Source organism: Odocoileus virginianus, chromosome 21 (genome assembly GCF_023699985.2).
Source record: "Odocoileus virginianus isolate 20LAN1187 ecotype Illinois chromosome 21, Ovbor_1.2, whole genome shotgun sequence".
NCBI classification, from domain to species: Eukaryota; Metazoa; Chordata; class Mammalia; order Artiodactyla; family Cervidae; genus Odocoileus; species Odocoileus virginianus.
In genome coordinates, this window is record NC_069694.1 from 44080316 (window position 1) to 44097635 (window position 17320).

General features: G+C 38.5%; 1 protein-coding gene across 5 annotated transcripts in view; it reads right to left on the bottom strand.

Moving 5' to 3' along the window:
- Positions 1–5603: 5603 nt before the first annotated feature.
- GSTCD (glutathione S-transferase C-terminal domain containing) overlaps positions 5604–17320 on the bottom strand; it is a 140614-nt gene continuing 128897 nt past the window's right edge. For 4 of the 5 annotated variants that reach the window (XM_070452256.1, XM_020901210.2, XM_020901208.2 and 1 more), the window contains 2 exons: positions 14829–14898; positions 5604–11537 (listed from right to left, as the gene is read on the bottom strand). In XM_070452256.1, coding sequence (XP_070308357.1) covers positions 11401–11537; positions 14829–14898 — 207 coding nt within the window. In that variant the 3' untranslated portion in view covers positions 5604–11400. Of the gene's footprint in view, positions 11538–14827; positions 14899–17320 lie in introns of those variants that run through there. The other variant, XR_011482528.1, reaches the window with a different exon arrangement.

Below are 17320 nucleotides of genomic sequence, written 5' to 3' on the forward strand. Positions count from 1 at the left end.
AACAGTTCTAGAGAACAGAAACAATATTTTCCATATCAGTTAATGGTGCTAGAATAGCCTTTATCTTGATACCTAAATCAGATCAGGATAACATCAGATGATTATCACATAATAATAAGACTTATGAACAAAGGTGATAAATTAAAAATGAAACATTAGGAACTGGGGAAAAAAACCTCATTTTGAGCAATTTAAGTTTTTTCCATGAGTATGAGTACAGTTCAACATTAGAAAATATGTTAATGGAATTAGCCTCATTAAAATAGTAAAAGGTGGGACTTTCCTTGTGGTCCCTCGCTAAGACTTTGCACTCTCAAAGCAGGGGGCCCAGGCTTGATCCCTGGTCAGGGAATTAGATCCCACGTGCCACAACTAAGAGTTCACATGCCTCAACTGAAAGATCCTGCATGTCGCAGTAAAGATTCCAAGTGCTGCAACTGAGACCTGGGTGCAATCAAAATTAATAAGAATTTTAAAAAAATAGTAAAAGGAGGAAAACTAGATGATGACCGCAGTGGATACAGAAAAGGCATTTACTAAATGAGCAATCTAAACAAGATCAAGGTGGAATTGAAGGGAACTACCTTCTTTATGGGCTTTCCAGGTGGCACCGTGAACTTCCAGATGTTCAAGCTGGATTTAGAAAAGGCAGAGGAACCAGAGATCAAGTTGCCAACATCTTCTAGATCATCAAAAAAGCAAGAGTTTCAGAAAAACATCTACTTTTGCTTTACTGACTACGCCAAAGCCTTTGACTGCGTGGATCACAACAAACTGGAAAATTCTTAGAGATGGGAATACCAGACCACCTAATCTGCCTCCTGAGAAATCTGTATGCAGATCAAGAAGCAACAGTTAGAATTGGACATGGAACAACAGACTGGTTCCAAAACGGGAAAGCAGTGCATCAAGGCTGTATATTGTCACCCTGCTTATTTAACTTATGTGCAGAGTACATCATGTGAAATGGGCTGGATGAATCACAAGTTGGACTCAAGATTGCTGGGAGAAATATCAATAACCTCAGATACGCAGATCTGCAGATTCTACCACCCTTATGGCAGAAAGCGAAGAAGAACTAAAGAGCCTCTTGATGAAAGTAAAAGAGGAAAGTGAAAAAGTTGGCTTAAAACTCAACATTCAGAAAACTAAGATCATGGCATCTGGTCCCATCACCTCATGGGAAATAGATGGGGAGACAGTGGAAACAGTGGCTGACTTTATTTTTGGGGGTTCCAAAATTACTGCAGATAGTGACTGCAGCAATGAAATTAAAAGACCCTTACTCCTTGGAAGGAAAGTTATGACCAACCTAGACAGCATATTAAAAAGCAGAGACATTACTTTGTCAACAAAGGTTCATCTAGTCAAGGCTATGGTTTTTCCAGTAGTCATGTATGGATGTGAGAGTTGGGCTATCAAGAAAGCTGAGTATCAAAGAATTGATGCTTTTGAACTGTGGTGATGAAGACTCTTTAGAGTCCCTTGGACTGCAAGGAGATCCAACCAGTCCATCCTAAAGGAAATCAGTCCTAAATATTCATTGGAAGGACTGATGCTGAATTTGAAACTCCAATACTTTGGCTACCTAATGTGAAGATCCAACTCATTGGAAAAGACCCTGATGCTGGGAAAGATTGAAGGCGGGAGAAGGGGATGACAGAGAATGAAATGGCTGGATGGCATCACTGACGCGATGGACATGAGTTTGAGTAGGCTCCGGGAGTTGGTGATGGACAGGGAAGCCTGGCGTGCTGCAGTCCATGGGGTCGCAAAGAGTTGGACACGACTGAGTGATTGAACTGAACTGAGGCAGCACTAATGGTAAAGAATCCACCTGCCAGTGCAGGAGACCCAGGAGACTTGGTTCGATCTGGGTTGGGAAGATCCTCTGGAGGAAGGCACGGCGATCCATGCCAGTATTTTTGCCTGGAGAATCCCATGGACAGAGGAGCCTGGTGTCCATGGGGTCGCAAATAGTTGGACATGACTGAAGCAATGCAGCAGTGTGCATGTACCTTGTTCATATACATTATGCTCAGAAATAAGAAGATTGGACATTGTTAAGATGTTAACTCTTCTGCACACAATCACTAAATCCAATAAAAGCTTTTTCATGGAACTTGACAAATCAATGTTAAATTTTAGATGGGAAAGAGCAAACAGGCAGGAAGAGCCAAGATTATTTTGAGGGAGAACAAGGCAGGGCTTCTCTTTGCCAGACATCAAGACCAAGAAAGCTGTAGGTAATTAAGAGAGTAATTAGCATTAATGATTCTGTTCAGATTGTTTCTGTAAAGCATCCAAAATTTATGGCCAACAAGGAGGTGGAAATTGGGCCAGGTTTGGAAGCGAGCCTTAGAAATAATGAGACTTAGGACTCAAAGGGTAAAATTAGGAAGCTTTAGTCTGATGATTCTAACAATACTGTACAAACAATTATAAACACGTTAAAAGTAATACTTTAGAGGTATATTCAAATTTAAAGCAAGGAAATTTAGCTCATAGCTGCTGTTCCTTTTCACTGACATAAACACCTGAGATGCCTTTTAAATGTAGTACCAAGAAATATGGCTAAAATAGAATTTCTGTGAAGTGAGATATGGAAAATATAATAAACATTTACTGAGAAAGAAGCTAAAATGTCTTGCTTTGGTTGCCTTCAAAATCAGATTGACTTTTAGTCTGTCAGGAAATGTGGGTGTTAAATTTACTAAAGGTGTTGAAATTCATGTTTGGCTACGTCAACTGTTTCTAGTCATGAATTCTAGGTGTAATGTGAAGATGCTCTCTTATGTTGAGACTGAGGGGAAAATTGAGTTGCACTAATTTACATGCATTGTTTTCTCTCTCCCCATGACCTCCTTTCACTTCCCCGAATACAGATGTGCGCACAAGCTTTTCCAAAGTAAGTGCTCTCATTCAGCAGCAAACATGTCTCCAGGTGCTCACTTAAAAATCTACTCAAGGAGTATCATTGTCATCCCTGCATTGTGGAGGCTCTAAACTCAAAATATAATAAGGGAAGGACAGGCACCATTTACCCAGGCATGTACTTACATATTTTAAGTATCATTAAATTAAAAGCAAACTGTGGGATGATTGACAAAGGATAAATAATACACAGGTTTGAAACAAAGAAGTCAGATGATCATTTAAAATTTGCAGTGAAAGTAAATTTGGTTATATAGAAAAGTCACCTTTGTTACTATTATATATAGTCAACACCTAGTTGGTTATGTATATAAACCATGGTTTTAACTATCTATGGTAAATTTTTACCCCATACTGGATTTCTTTGCCTATCTAAGAAGTTCTAGCTAGCTTTTATGTGTGAGTTACTCGCTCAGTCGTGTCTGACTCTGTGATCCCATGGAGTATAGCCCACCAGGTTCCTCTGTCCTTGGAATTTTCCAGGCAAGAATACTGGAGTGGGTGGCCATTTCCCTCTCTAGGGGATCTTCCTGACCCAGGGATTGAACTTGGGTCTACCGCATTGCAGGTGGATTAAATACCATCTAAGCCACCAGGGAAGCCCCTAGTCAGCTGACTTTCCCTAATTACTGAGAACTTTGCTGTTCTCAATAAAGTATGTGCTGCTTTCCAAACTTATACTGGGCTATCTATTATTCTCAGATAATTGAGCAAGCTACTCTATGCAAAGGAGGAAGCATCATACAACGAAAATAGTCTGTAGGACTCCCAGGCTGTGCACATGCTTCTCTTCTGACTGAAATGCAGATAGTGAGAACTGATCTGTGACTTGAGCCCAGTCATCAGACATGGGAAAAGTAAGCATCTCTCTTCACACTGAAGCAGCCCTGGTGACAGAGAAATGCTATCTCCCTATAGGCTGCATGGTCCACGGTTTTATTTTTCTAATGGTCATTCAGTAACACTGATTTAACATATATTGACCCATCACCTCGCGTGAATCTTGCTCTATGCTGGGACAGGTTGATAATGGTCAACATCCACTGACATTTATTGAGGACCTTCTCTTCTCACTCCCTGGTGGTCTAGTGGTTAGGACTCAGAGCTCTCACTGCCATGGCCTGGGTTTGATTCTGGTCAGGGAAACCTTTCTGATGGGCTTCCCTGCTGGCTCAGATGGTAAAGAATCTGCCTGCAATGCAGGAAATCTGGGCCCAGAATTCTTGCCTGGAGAATTCTGTGGACAGAGGAGCAAGATCACAGAGAATCAGACATGACTGAGCAACTAACACACTTCCTTTTCTCACTTTAGCTTAAGCACATTCACTTTTTCCTTCCCTCCTTAGGTAGGGAAAATAATTTACCAGTAACTTCTGCATAAAAACTATTCAGATGACATAGGCAATGACAGTCATTGCTTGGTCATCTTTAGAACTGGATTTCCTAAATGAGTTTTAAGAAAAAAACAAAATTAAAAACATTAAGCCCAAACAATAAGAAAAGTCTGCAGGCCTGATGCCTGGATATATATCTACAGATGGTAAAGGAAAACCTTATATGTATTTTTATGACACGTGGAAGGTATTAAAATATATTATTCATTCTCTGAACATTTACTGAGTTCTTACTATGTGCCTGACATTGGACTAAGTAGTGAAATTATAGTGGTGATAAAACAGACTGCATGGAGCTTAAATTCTATGGAGAGACATGTGATAAACACACACAAACGTATTACACGGAGGTAGTGATTAACCAGGAGAGGCCACTGTGGGTTAGCTGGGCAGAAAGCCTCCTTCTAGAAAGTGACAGCAGCTAACACAGGACCTGACTCACATTATAGAAACACTCAGGACACTTTAGTCATCCAGTAAATATTCTCCTCTGTTTGCTGCTGAACTTTGTTTTCTTGCTTAATTATAAACTGTTGTTGTTTAGGTCAGATTACCTAGACCTAAAAGCAAATGAACACAAATGAACAAAACCTGGCTTCTTAAGGGAGCTATGAAAAAGAAGTCTAGAAAAGCAAATAATGATTTTTTTATCGTAAATATTGAAAAAAGATTTTAATATTTGGCTAATTCTTTCAGGTATAACATTGAGTTTTGTTACATTTTTGCTTCCTTTCGATCAGTGATAATGTTATTTGGGGTCATGGATTCTTCAGAGAATCCAATTAAAAGTCTAATTAAGACTAGGAAAACACATGTCCGTTTGAAACATGGGGTACAATTTCAGGAGAGGTTCACACATTCTCTGTCTCATGTTACAAACCCTTTAATTATTACCAAAGGTAAAACTTACCTTGCTAGATGTCAAATTGAGTATGATTCTGGTACAAGAATTCAAATGGAAAGAATAAAAATGAAGAAAGCCCAACACATACTTAATATTCAAAAGGCATCTGGAATAAATGGAAAAAGTTAAATTTTTATAATAGTATGGGGAAAAGTAACTAATAACATGAAAAGAAATATTGAATTTCTACCTCAAACTATCCCCCCCGCAAAGAAATTCTTGCTGAGTAAAAGGTTTAAATGTAAAAACTAAAATGATTAAAGAATTAGAACATCAAAAATATAGGTGACTATTTTTTTTTTTAGGTGACTATTTTTTTATCACTGTGTGAAAAATCTTTCTAAGCAGAAATCACAAGAGAAAGAGTGACATTATATAAACAAATGTGTATTTTAAATTTTATAACAACTAAACAAAAACAGACACAACACCTTCCTCTGGAAAGGCCAACTTAAATTGCAATGTAATTAACAAAAATCCTTAATCCATAAATAAACCTTTACTGTTAATCCATTATACTCCAATAAAAATTAAAAAATAAAACAACTCAGAAATAAATACATATATAAATATATACAAAGAATAAACCTTTACTAATCTTTATGTAAAAGGTGAAAGTACTAGATGAAAAATGAGCCAGAGGTATGTACACAATACTGGTCTTAACACAAGAGGTCAACATATGTGTTGATTAAATGAATAAATTGATGAATAGGCAGAATTTAAATGGCCAGTAAACATATGAAGAGTATGCAATTATGTGAATAATGTCAAGAATGAATATAAAAACAAAATAGGATTTTGACCATCACATTGGCCAAGATTAAAACAAAATTCAGATAACACCTATGTTGGTTAAGGGTGGCGGTGGTGGTTTAGTGGCTAAGTCGTGTCTGACTACTTGTGACCCCGTGGACCGTAGCCTGCCAAGCTCCTCGGTCCATGGCACTTCCCAGGCAGGAATATGGGAGCAGGTTGCCATTCCCTTCTCTAGGGGAACTTCTCCAAACCAGACAGTTGAACGTGCTTGAAAGCTGGGTTCTTCACCACCGAGTCCCAGGGAAGCCCCGGTTAAGGGCACAGGGATATAATCTACGTCCCTAGGTGTGTAAACCCACACCTCACTGAAGGAATACCTGGCATTATATAGATCGGGCACTTGAACAGAGGAGGCAGAATCTGCAAATCAGAAACTCCTTTTAATAGACATTTCTCCAACCTCTGATAACAATACAAACAACTCCTTTGAGTGTTTCTTCCTGGAAAATTCCTTTCTGAAAGTAAGTATGAGAAGTCCAGGGACTTCCCTGATAGTCCAGTTGAGAACACCCCTGTCAATGCAGGGGACACAGGTTTAATCCCTGGTCCAGGAAGATACCACAGGCCACGGAGCGACTAGGCCTGAATGCCACAAGTACGGGGCCCATGGGCTGCCACTACTGAAGCCCTTGTGCCCTAGACCCCATGCTCTGCGACAGGAGAAGCTACTGCAACGAGAAGCCCGCACACCACAACAAAGAGTAGCCCGGATTTGCTGCAACCAGATTCAGACACTTTCTAAACTGGAAGATGCAATGGGCTTGTCTCTCTGTTTACTTCTTCCTTCCTTCTTTTCCTTTTCTTCTCTTTCTCCTTCAACTACAGTGCTGATGGTATATTGTTGTTTGAAATTACCTGCAACCTCCACCCCCACCAAAGGTTTATATATGTATCTCCCCACCTTAAACTCAGGAGGGGCTATGTAATTTGCATTAGTCAACAAACTGAGGGAAGGGAAGTATAAGGGACCTGAGCAGAATCTTTAGTAGGCGGCTGATAGTGGGCCGTGTCTTTTCTTCCTTTGCCATGAGACTAGCTATGTTCCCGGTAGAGCCTGCTTGGTCAGACATGATGATAGTGCTGATAGTAGTCAGCACTAACTTGGATGATGTGTAGTATAAGCAAAAAAGACATCTTTCTTGTGTAGAACTTCAAAAGGTACAATTGGTTGTTTCAGCCAATCCTAAAAGGATTGTTGAGGAGCCTGAATTTGAATAGTATCTCTGCCAATTACAGGTTAAATTCAAACCTAGGTCTGTTCTTACTATGCAACATTGGTCTTAGGTCTGTAAGATGGGATTACTAATGGTGGCTACCTTTGAGGGTCATTATGAGGATTGAATGACTTTAAAAAGAGACTAAGTTATTTGTAAAGGGCTTAGAATAGTACTGAGCAAATATAGTACTGTTGTTTTTTAGTTGCTAAGCTGTGTTTGATTCTTTTGTGACCCCATGAACTGTAGTCCGCCAAGCTCCTCTGTCCATGGGATTTCCCAGGAAAGAATGCTGGAGTGGGTTGCCATTTCCTTCTCCAAAATATAGTATTAGTATTTGTTAAATAAATCCATGTGTGTGTGTGCACACAACGAAGTCTAGGAAGGAATATGATACAGGATTAATAGTTACCTTAAAGTGTTTCCTCTTTTTGTTTATCCACATCTTTTAGTTTCACCCCAGCACACATGTAATTCTGATATAATTCTAAAAATCTATTAAAAATCTACTTTGCATTTAGAGTCTTTTTTTCTTTTTAAATTGTACTAAAAAAATGTATGTTTTATTACAATTTCATTACTTCCACAGGACTATATCTCTAATTGTGAAAATCAACAGGAAAACAGGTGTTACTATGTGGAAGTTCTATTAATGCCAATTTTCTGGAACCATGGAGTAGGCAGCACTTGAAGCCAAATTCTTGAGAAGGAGGTGAAATAATTATCATCACATGCATTTTATTTTGCATGCACGGCCTGAAAATACTGTTTTCTAATAGAACTGAAATTTTTTTCCTTAAATAAGATAAGGTTGTTTAGTCATTAATAACTATATCCCTGCTTCTCTGGGCCAGGCTCAAAAGTCAATAAACATTAAGCTCTGGCTTCTAATATTACCACCATGGCAGGAGACAAATTAGTGAGGAGTAGCATTACTTTTGATGGACAGAGGTAGGGGTGAGACCAGGTCACTTACTCAGATTGCTGTCACTGCAACAGCCTTCCTGTTGCCTGCATCCAACTCCTTTTATTTGCTCTGGCTGAGGAGAAATCTTGGCAAGAATTTACACAGAAAAATCATGATCCAAGAGCAATTGTTAATACCCATGTCTAGGACTGGCCTCAGCCATCCCAGCTGGAAAACCTCAAGGAGACAGCATCAAAACTATTGATATCAAATAGTGATAAATAAAGCATCTACACTGAAAATTATGAAATACTACTGAGAGTTATTAAAGAAGATCAAAATGCATGGAAAGGCATGTTATATTCATGGATTGTAAGATTGAATATTTTTAGTATGTTCATTTTCCCTAAATTGATCTAAAGATTCCAGGCAACACCAAAAATCTCAGCAGGCCTTTTTTTAAAAAAAGAAACTGATAAGCCAATTAAAAATTTATATGGAAGAACAATGTATTTAGAACAGACAAAACAATCTCGAAAATAAAAAAAAAAAAATTGGAAGACAAGGTACCTAATGTCAAGACTTACTATAAAGTTTCAGTAATCAAATAGATTAATGGAACAGACTAGAGAATTCAGAAACAGACACATACATATACATCAGCTGATTTTCAACTGAAGTGCCAAGTAAATTCAACAAGGAAAGGTTTTTAAACAAATGCCCCTGAAACAACTGTATGTTCCTCAAAGCCTACCTGTATAAGTGAATAGTGATTTGAGATGAATCACAGACCTAAATATAAAAAGCTGGAACCATAAAATCTCTATAAGAAAACATAGGAAGAATTTTTATAATCTTAGGATAAATAAAGATTTATTAGAGAGGACACAGAAAATATTAACTATAAAAGGAAAATATAGATAAATTAAGCTTATTAAAAATTGAAACATTCATTATGAAAATGAGTAAGTAAACCCCAGACTGGGAAAAATAGTCTCAATACATGACAAAGGACTCAAATTCAGAATACATGATAATAAAAAAAACCCAAATTACCTGATTTTAAAAATGAGCAAAAGACTCGAGGGGACACTTTAGAAATGATACTTAACATGCCAGCTATCAGAGAAATGAAAATTAAAACCACGATGAGATATCATTTCACATCCACTAGAGTGGTAAAAATTTAAAAAACTGACAACATGAAAAGTTGGTGAGGATGTGGAGAACTAGAGCCTTAATACATTGCTGGTGGTAATATATTTAAAATGGTACAACCACTTTGGAAAATTTTTTGGCAATTGACATTCACTTCCTCAGCAACCCAGCAATTCTACTATTGGGTATTTATCCAAGAGAAAGGAAAATATATGTTTACAAAAGGGCTTATAGAAGCATATTCATAGACCTCATTCATAACATCCTCAAAGTAAAAACAATCCATATAAACACAAATAGGAGAATGCATAAACACATTCTGATATATTTATATAATGAAATAATACTTAGGAATAAAAAGAAACCATTGATACGCACAACAAAGTGGATATTTCTCAAAAAATACCATGTTGCGCAAAAGAAGCGAGATACAAAAGACAGTATACTAAATGATTTCATTTACATGAAGGACAAACAAACGAAGGCAAAACAAATGTAGGATGACAGAAGTCAGAGAGTGGTTGCCTTTGGGTATGGGAAATTGGACACAAAGCAGATGGGAGGATTTTCTGGACTGATAGAAATCCAATATATCTTATTTCTGGTGGTGGTTGCACAAACTGTATTAACTATACTTAAGTAAGAATACTTAAATATTCTGAAACTGAATACTTAAAAATCTGTTATTTTACTGTCTGTAATTATACCTCAATTAAAAAAAAAGACATTTCAGGATAAAAAAGCATGGTATGTTTATAAGTGCAAATGACTAAGATACTCAGGGCTGATGGTTGCTTCTTTTATTTAATTTTAGCCTAGAAAGCAAGAGTTCAAACCCCTGTCCCAGTGATAAATGATTCCTGTGTTTTAGTTCACAGTAACGAAAGAGTTATTTATGAAAGCCCTTTCTCATCATGATATGTGTCATACAGGGATTGAAAATATCAAAATCGATGAAATAAATTTTATCTCAAGTGGAATAACTCGAGACATGTAAAAAATAATCAGCAGCATGTGAGAAAGGATACGGAAGCTGGTTTTAAAAACTTCGGCTGGTGGAGTAAGAACAATGTGAGTGGGGAGAATTACTCAAATAAGCCTCTGTATTCTATTCCTTCTAGCTCCAAGTTACATTCAGCAAGTTTTGCCCCCCCAAAAAATTAATAAAAAATGACTGGTATCTGAAAAACAAACCCTGGGACCACACATTATTTTACGATACAAAGAACTTAATTAATTCATGAACCTTTCTTCTGTACCATGATTTACTTCCACAGGCAAGGCATTGTGTCTCTTGCAACTCGTCTTTACATCCTTAGAAGAATCTAGGTCAGGATCTTGAAATTAATGGATCTGCAATATTTATTGACTTGAATTAATAAATCAATGTACTGACTAATTAGTTAGAATTTAAGTCCCAATTACATGTTCTTGTAATGGGAAATTTACCAAAATTATTTTTTAATATCTTCATATAAAATGTTTGAACCAGCAATGATCTCATTTGGTAATTTATGAGAAGTATATTTAAAAGGAGTACATGAAATGTCCAACTCACCCCAGCTTAAAAATACAAGCATACTGTAACTATCTGACTGGGTTTTTGAAAAAAAATTATTTAAAAAGTACAATTGCTAAAAATATAAAAAACAAAAAAACCCCACTGAGTCAAGTTTTGGTCTCCATTTGAATCTCTAAATGGTTATAAGAGTGCGCGTTAACTATTTTGCACTGAATACCACACTGGCAAGATCAGAAAGGCTGTGAGATGAGAAGGAAATTGTTATTCCAGTGATGGAAGCTCCTCTCCTGAGCATCCCCCTGCCAGCAGCTGAGACTTAAGAGGATTCTCACTATGAAAACCAGCGGTCCTTTAATCACACATTACGGGAGCATTTGTGACGCTTTGCAGGCAGCCCTCCTCTAAGACTTTCCCGCTGTGTTCTTTCCTGAGCACAATAGGTTCAGGATGGCTACTGCTGTTTCCTAGTTATGCCAAGGCTCTCCCAAATGCCACCGGGCTTTTATCACGGAGGGGGATGGCAAAACATCAAATGTGAATATCTTGTTCTAAACGGGGACTCCCACGATCATGTTATTTTTGGGAGAGCAGCTCTCTGGCTCCATGGATATCACTTGAACGGAGTAGCCACGTTCTTCTGCAGCTCTTGCTCGATCCAGATCCACCAGGCACATGCACTGTTTTCCTGAAATGTGTAAAAATGGTATCAAGAGATGCCCTTCAGCTAACAGTGCAGAGTCAGTTGGTTTAAGGGGCTCTACACAGTGACAAAGTCTATTATGTAGAATGTTTGCCCCCAAGTCCTGTTTGATCTCTTTCAGTTTAATTCTTGATCAGTACGGAGAGAAGACAATAACAAATGTAAGACAATTTCACAGATTTGTTGCTGCTAGTAATTTAAACAACATTAACCTTTTAAGATGTATTTACAAATAAATCTCAAATAAAAAAACTACAAATTTCCTACTTTGGTAAAAATCCATGTTAAGACCTTTTCTCTTCACTCTCTATGAAAAGGCATTATCTGCCATATTGTTAAAAAAAAAAAATCTGTCTTTAAGAAGGTCCAAAATAACATCCAGACAAAGGGATACTTCAAAGACATATTGTATTTTGCACTTGCAGTTTTTAGGATACAATGAAGAAATGAGAAATAGAATATATTTGAGAAAATTCTCAATTATGTGCTGATTATTTCAGGTGGATATGTAACACTGAGTGTAATATAATCTTAATTTAATAGAGTGCCTGCACCCCGATGAAACAGTGGTATTCAATTTTCTTTCTAATCTTGGAAAACAAAAGAGGAAACCTGACTGGCAAGTAAAGCAGTTATTTTGTGTCCTTTGGCAAATGTAAACTTCTATTTCAAAGTAGCTAGGGAGAAAAAAAAAACACCGATTTGAGGTTGAATACATTCAAAGCTAAGGTTTACTTTTACACTTTCAATTTCTTTAAATTCAATATATAAACTTTTTCATCCTCTTGGAAAAAAAAGGTTATTGACTATGCAGAACTTCATTCATTCCATTTTTTTCCTCAACGATTATAATAAGGCCTATGCCTCATTTTAAAATGATTTGTTTGAATGACAGCAGAAATTGCTAAGTTAAAACAGCCTTAGAAGTGAAGGCATAACTGAAATAGAAAAGTTCTTCTGTGGAAGACATGAATCCGCTCAGAAAAACAGAAGAAGGTGAAATCAGTAGCTAAGAAACTGACAATGAAAGATTCAAAATATTTTGTACATTTCCCTTAAAAGGCCCCATGCCAAAAAGGATGGACTGTGATGGAAACGTTATAAAAAGAGATGTCTAGAATTCCATTTAGGCTAAACGGCCCCTTCTTCATCAACAGCTGCATGACTGTCATTCTTTTTTTTCCTTAAAATATTGTTCCCCCTTTAAGACATCTGTAAATGTCCCCTCCTCCACCCCACCTACTCTTCAATTTAAAATGAAACATTCTCTGTCAGAATGGGATGCTCTGCATTCCTTCAGTACCCACCCTAGGTTTACACTGCAGCTCATTTACCCTTGGCTTTGATCCCAGTCTGGTTAATTTTTCCTTTTGCATTACATGGAAGGGTCTCTTGTTTTTACATGTTGAAGAAGTGTCTTCACAACTGAAATTCAGCTGTTGGTAGTCTACCTTTTAGGGTCTGGACAGCTTCCTCAAATGTTTACAGAACAAAAGTATGGCTTGTGCCAAGAAGAGACGTAGAATTGATGGAGTCAGTGACTTTGAACCTGACTTTCCCTCCCTTCATGCCAGCAATCTTGCCAAAGACTCCTCCTCAACTCCAGCAATCTCCCTTCCAGCCACTCCCTTCTCATTTGATGCCTAAAACATCAACAGGTACACCCCCACCCACCACACCAATTATGCTTTCATTGAGTCTAGTGGAGTTGTAGCAAATTAACTTGATATATATGTGTAAATTATATCTCTCTCTCTATACACACACACGTATATATATATTTGACTGTGCATTTAAATATGCATTCAGCTACTCAAAATGTGGGGATGGGAAAAAGGAGGAAGAGGGAAAAAGAATCAAAGAGGGAGACTGCAAGCTTCTTCCATATGTTCACGCCCCAGGGTGTGAGACAAAGAAGGAAACCGCTTGTCCCTTCAGACTCAGGTCTCAAATGCCTCTCCAACCATGATGTTGCTGCTATGCTGACTTGGACTTTAGAGTTTACAGATAACTTTTTTGCGTACAATGTGGTCTCTGAATGCAAGCTAATTACTACACCCAGTGCTGGGCCAAAGAATCAGCAATCTGTTTTCTGCTCCATCATGACAGTCTTCAATGGGTGACCTTTTGAATCATTTTTAAGATTATTTTGACTCCATTCGATCATGTTAAGCCCTAATTTTGGAACCTAACCTTCCAGTAATGACACTCTGTCACTGATGGTCACTGCAAAAATGGAGCTTTACATCTAGAATCAAATAATTTGGGTTTACAATGTGGCTTCACCATCCACTGGTCCTGGGCAAAATATTGCCCGTTCCCTACCTGCAAAATGTGAATAACAGCACGTATTCCACATGTATTTTTATAAGAATTTACTGAGATAGTGGGTGGAGGACATTTAGCTCAGAACTAAAATGTGCAATAGCTGTTAGCCGCTGCTGCTAAGTCGCTTCAGTCGTGTCCGACTCTGTGCGACCCCATAGACGGCAGCCCACCAGGCTCCCCCGTCCCTGGGATTCTCCAGGCAAGAACACTGGAGTGGGTTGCCATTTCCTTCTCCGATGCATGAAAGTGAAAAGTGAAAGTGAAGTCCCTCAGTCGTGTCCGACTCTTAGCGACCCCATGGACTGCAGCCTACCATGCTCCTCCATCCATGGGATCTTCCAGGCAAGAGTACTGGAGTGGGGTGCCACTGCCTTCTCCTGTTAGCGACTATTATCTTTCTAAATGTGATTTCTCTTTCTAAAGCAAAGTCTTGGATAAATTCATTACTTAAACTTGAAATACTATTTTTCTTCCAAGTTAGGTAATGTTTAATATTACAAATGTCAAATAAATTGGCCTATGATTAATGTTATACGAGTATATTTTTTCTGCAAAAGAAAACATTATCATACTTGTTTATACATTTTGTAATATATCAATTTTGGTATGCATAGTTGATTTTTCCATCTTTAGTATTTTCTTCTATGGCTTTTGAGAGATTCTTCAGTTTGTTTGTAACAGTAAGAAAAATATTTAATATAAATCTGCTCAATGTATGAACACTGAAAATACATTTGGAAGTATTAATGTTAACAAAAAATGGGGTAAAATATTGTTATAGATAGAGCTCTTTTCAAGATGGATTTTATTCTGGGAAAAAAAACTTTAGTATCTCACTGATAAATGGACCATATAGCGGTTTCCCACTTTCCCATATGGAGTTGGTCCATTCATTCCTAGGCATCGTGAACATAATCTACGCAACAGCTGCTCTGTGAAAACACATACCTATGAGCCTTCGTTGGGGTGGAAGCTGGACAGCTGTCTGGTCTGCAAATCTGCACAGAATCATGTGTTCCTGAAAGAAAAAGCAATAGAATGTGGCTTTTTAAAAATCTTTAAAGTTAAAAAAAAAATTAACTTATTTTTCTGAAACTCTACACCGCTTAATTAAATAAAGTGCTGCACAGATAGCACTTCCAAAAGCAGCACATTTTCAGAAAACGGTATTCAGTAACTTTTCTCCCTTCAAGTAGAGTGCTCTTCAGATGTAGTTCTTAAAAACAGATGCATGGAAGGTCCTCCGGGCTCTTTAACCGGCTGCTTTTAGCCAAAATATGGTTACAATTTGTGGTTATAATGTGTTAAACTCAAAGACCTAAAAGTCACTTATATTTCCCTTTTAATAAAATTTGAGTCTCAGGAACATGGCTCCAGGCAGATATTCCAAGTGGCTTTTCCTCCACGACAGGAAGGAAAGGAAGTACTCGAGAAGCTCATGGCTGTGGCCTCTGTCGTTCTCCCCGTCCCCAGACAGTGCCGTCCCTGTCCCCTCTCCCTTCAGCTGGTCCCGTCAGAGGAAAGTAGGCTGGCTCCCTCCCTCCTCTCACTCCAGAAGGCTGCAGGAAGTGCACCTATTTAGATGCACACAGATGTGCTTAGCACTTCCTGGGGGCACTAGTGGTAAGACATGAGATGTTGGTTTGATCCCTGGAGGAGGGTAGATCCCCTGGAGGAAGGCATGGTGACCCACTCAGGCATGCAGATGCACTTTACATCAGACTGTAAAGTGGACTGGAAAGAATGGAAGGGACATTATTGCTTCTGCTTCACAATTTTAGGAAAGATTACATTAATGAAGAAGAATAAGGCTTTAAAGGGAGAGAAAGGGGAAGGGTCTGCCCTGCACTCTTAAATCTGCAACTACACAAAGGTGAGTGATTAGTTAGAGCTAAGATAACTGCAGCGCTCCCATGACAACTGTTCATTCGGAGCAGCTGTGGTTTCCAAATGTGTAAATGATCTTATGGACGGAGGTTCGTGACATTGTACAGGAGACAGGAATCAAGACCATCCCCAAGAAAAAGAAATGCAAAAAAGCAAAGTGGCTGTCTGAGGAGGCCTTACAAATAGCTGTGAAAAGAAGACAAGTGAAAAGCAAAGGAGAAAAGGAAAGAAATACCCATTTGAATGCAGAGTTCCAAAGAAGAGTAAGGAGAGAAAAGAAAGCCTTCCTCAGCAATCAATAAAGAAATAGAGGAAAACAACAGAATGGGAAAGACTAGAGATCTCTTCAAGAAAATTAGAGATACCAAGGGAACATTTCATGCAAAGATGGGCTCAATAAAGGACAGAAATGGTATGGACCCAACAGAAGCAGAAGATATTAAGAGGTGGCAAGAATACACAGAAGGACCGTACAAAAAAGATCTTCATGACCCAGATAATCACGAAGATGTGATCACTCCCACTCACCTAGAGCCAGACATCCTGGAATGGGAAGTCAGGTGGGCCTTAGGAAGCATCACTATGAACAAAGCTAGTGGAGGTGATGGAATTCCAGTTGAGCTATTTCAAATTCTAAAAGATGATGCTGTGAAAGTGCTGCACTCAATATGTCAGCAAAATTGGAAAACTCAGCAGTGGCCACAGGACTGGAAAAGATCAGTTTTCATTCTAATCCCAAAGAAAAGTAATGCCAAGGAATGCCCAAACCACCCCACAACTGCACTCATCTCACAAGCTAGTAAAGTAACGCTCAAAATTCTCCAAGCCAGTCTTCAGCAATATGTGAACCATGAACTTCCAGATGTTCAAGCTGGTTTTAGAAAAGGCAGAGGAACCAGAGAGCAAATTGCCAACATCTGCTGGATCACTGAAAAAGCAAGCGAGTTCCAGAAAAACATTTATTTCTGCTTTATTGAATATGCCAAAGCCTTTGATTGTGTGGATCACAATAAACTGTGGAAAACTCTGAAAGAGATGGGAGTACTAGACCACCTGACCTGCCTCTTGAGAAACCTGTATGCAGCTCAGGAAGCAACAGTTAGAATTGGACATGGAACAACAGACTGGTTCCAAATAGAAAAAGGAGTACATCAAGGCCGTATATCGTCACCCTGCTTATTTAACTTATATGCAGAGTACATCATGAGAGTCCCTTGGACTGCAAGGAGATCCAACCAGTCCTTCCTAAAGGAGATCAAATTCTGGGTGTTCATTGGAAGGACTGATGTTGAAGCTGAAACTCCAATACTTTGGCCACCTGATGTGAAGAGCTGACTCATTTGAAAAGACCCTGATGTTGGGAAGGATTGAGGGCAGGAGGAGAAAGGGACGACAGAGAATGAGATGGTTGGATGGCATCACCAACACAATGGACATAGGTTTGGGTAAACTTCGGGAGTTGGGGATGGACAGGGAGGCCTGGTGCACTGCGGTTCATGGGGTCGCAAAGAGTCGGACACAACTGAGTGACTGAACTGAACTGAAATGATCTT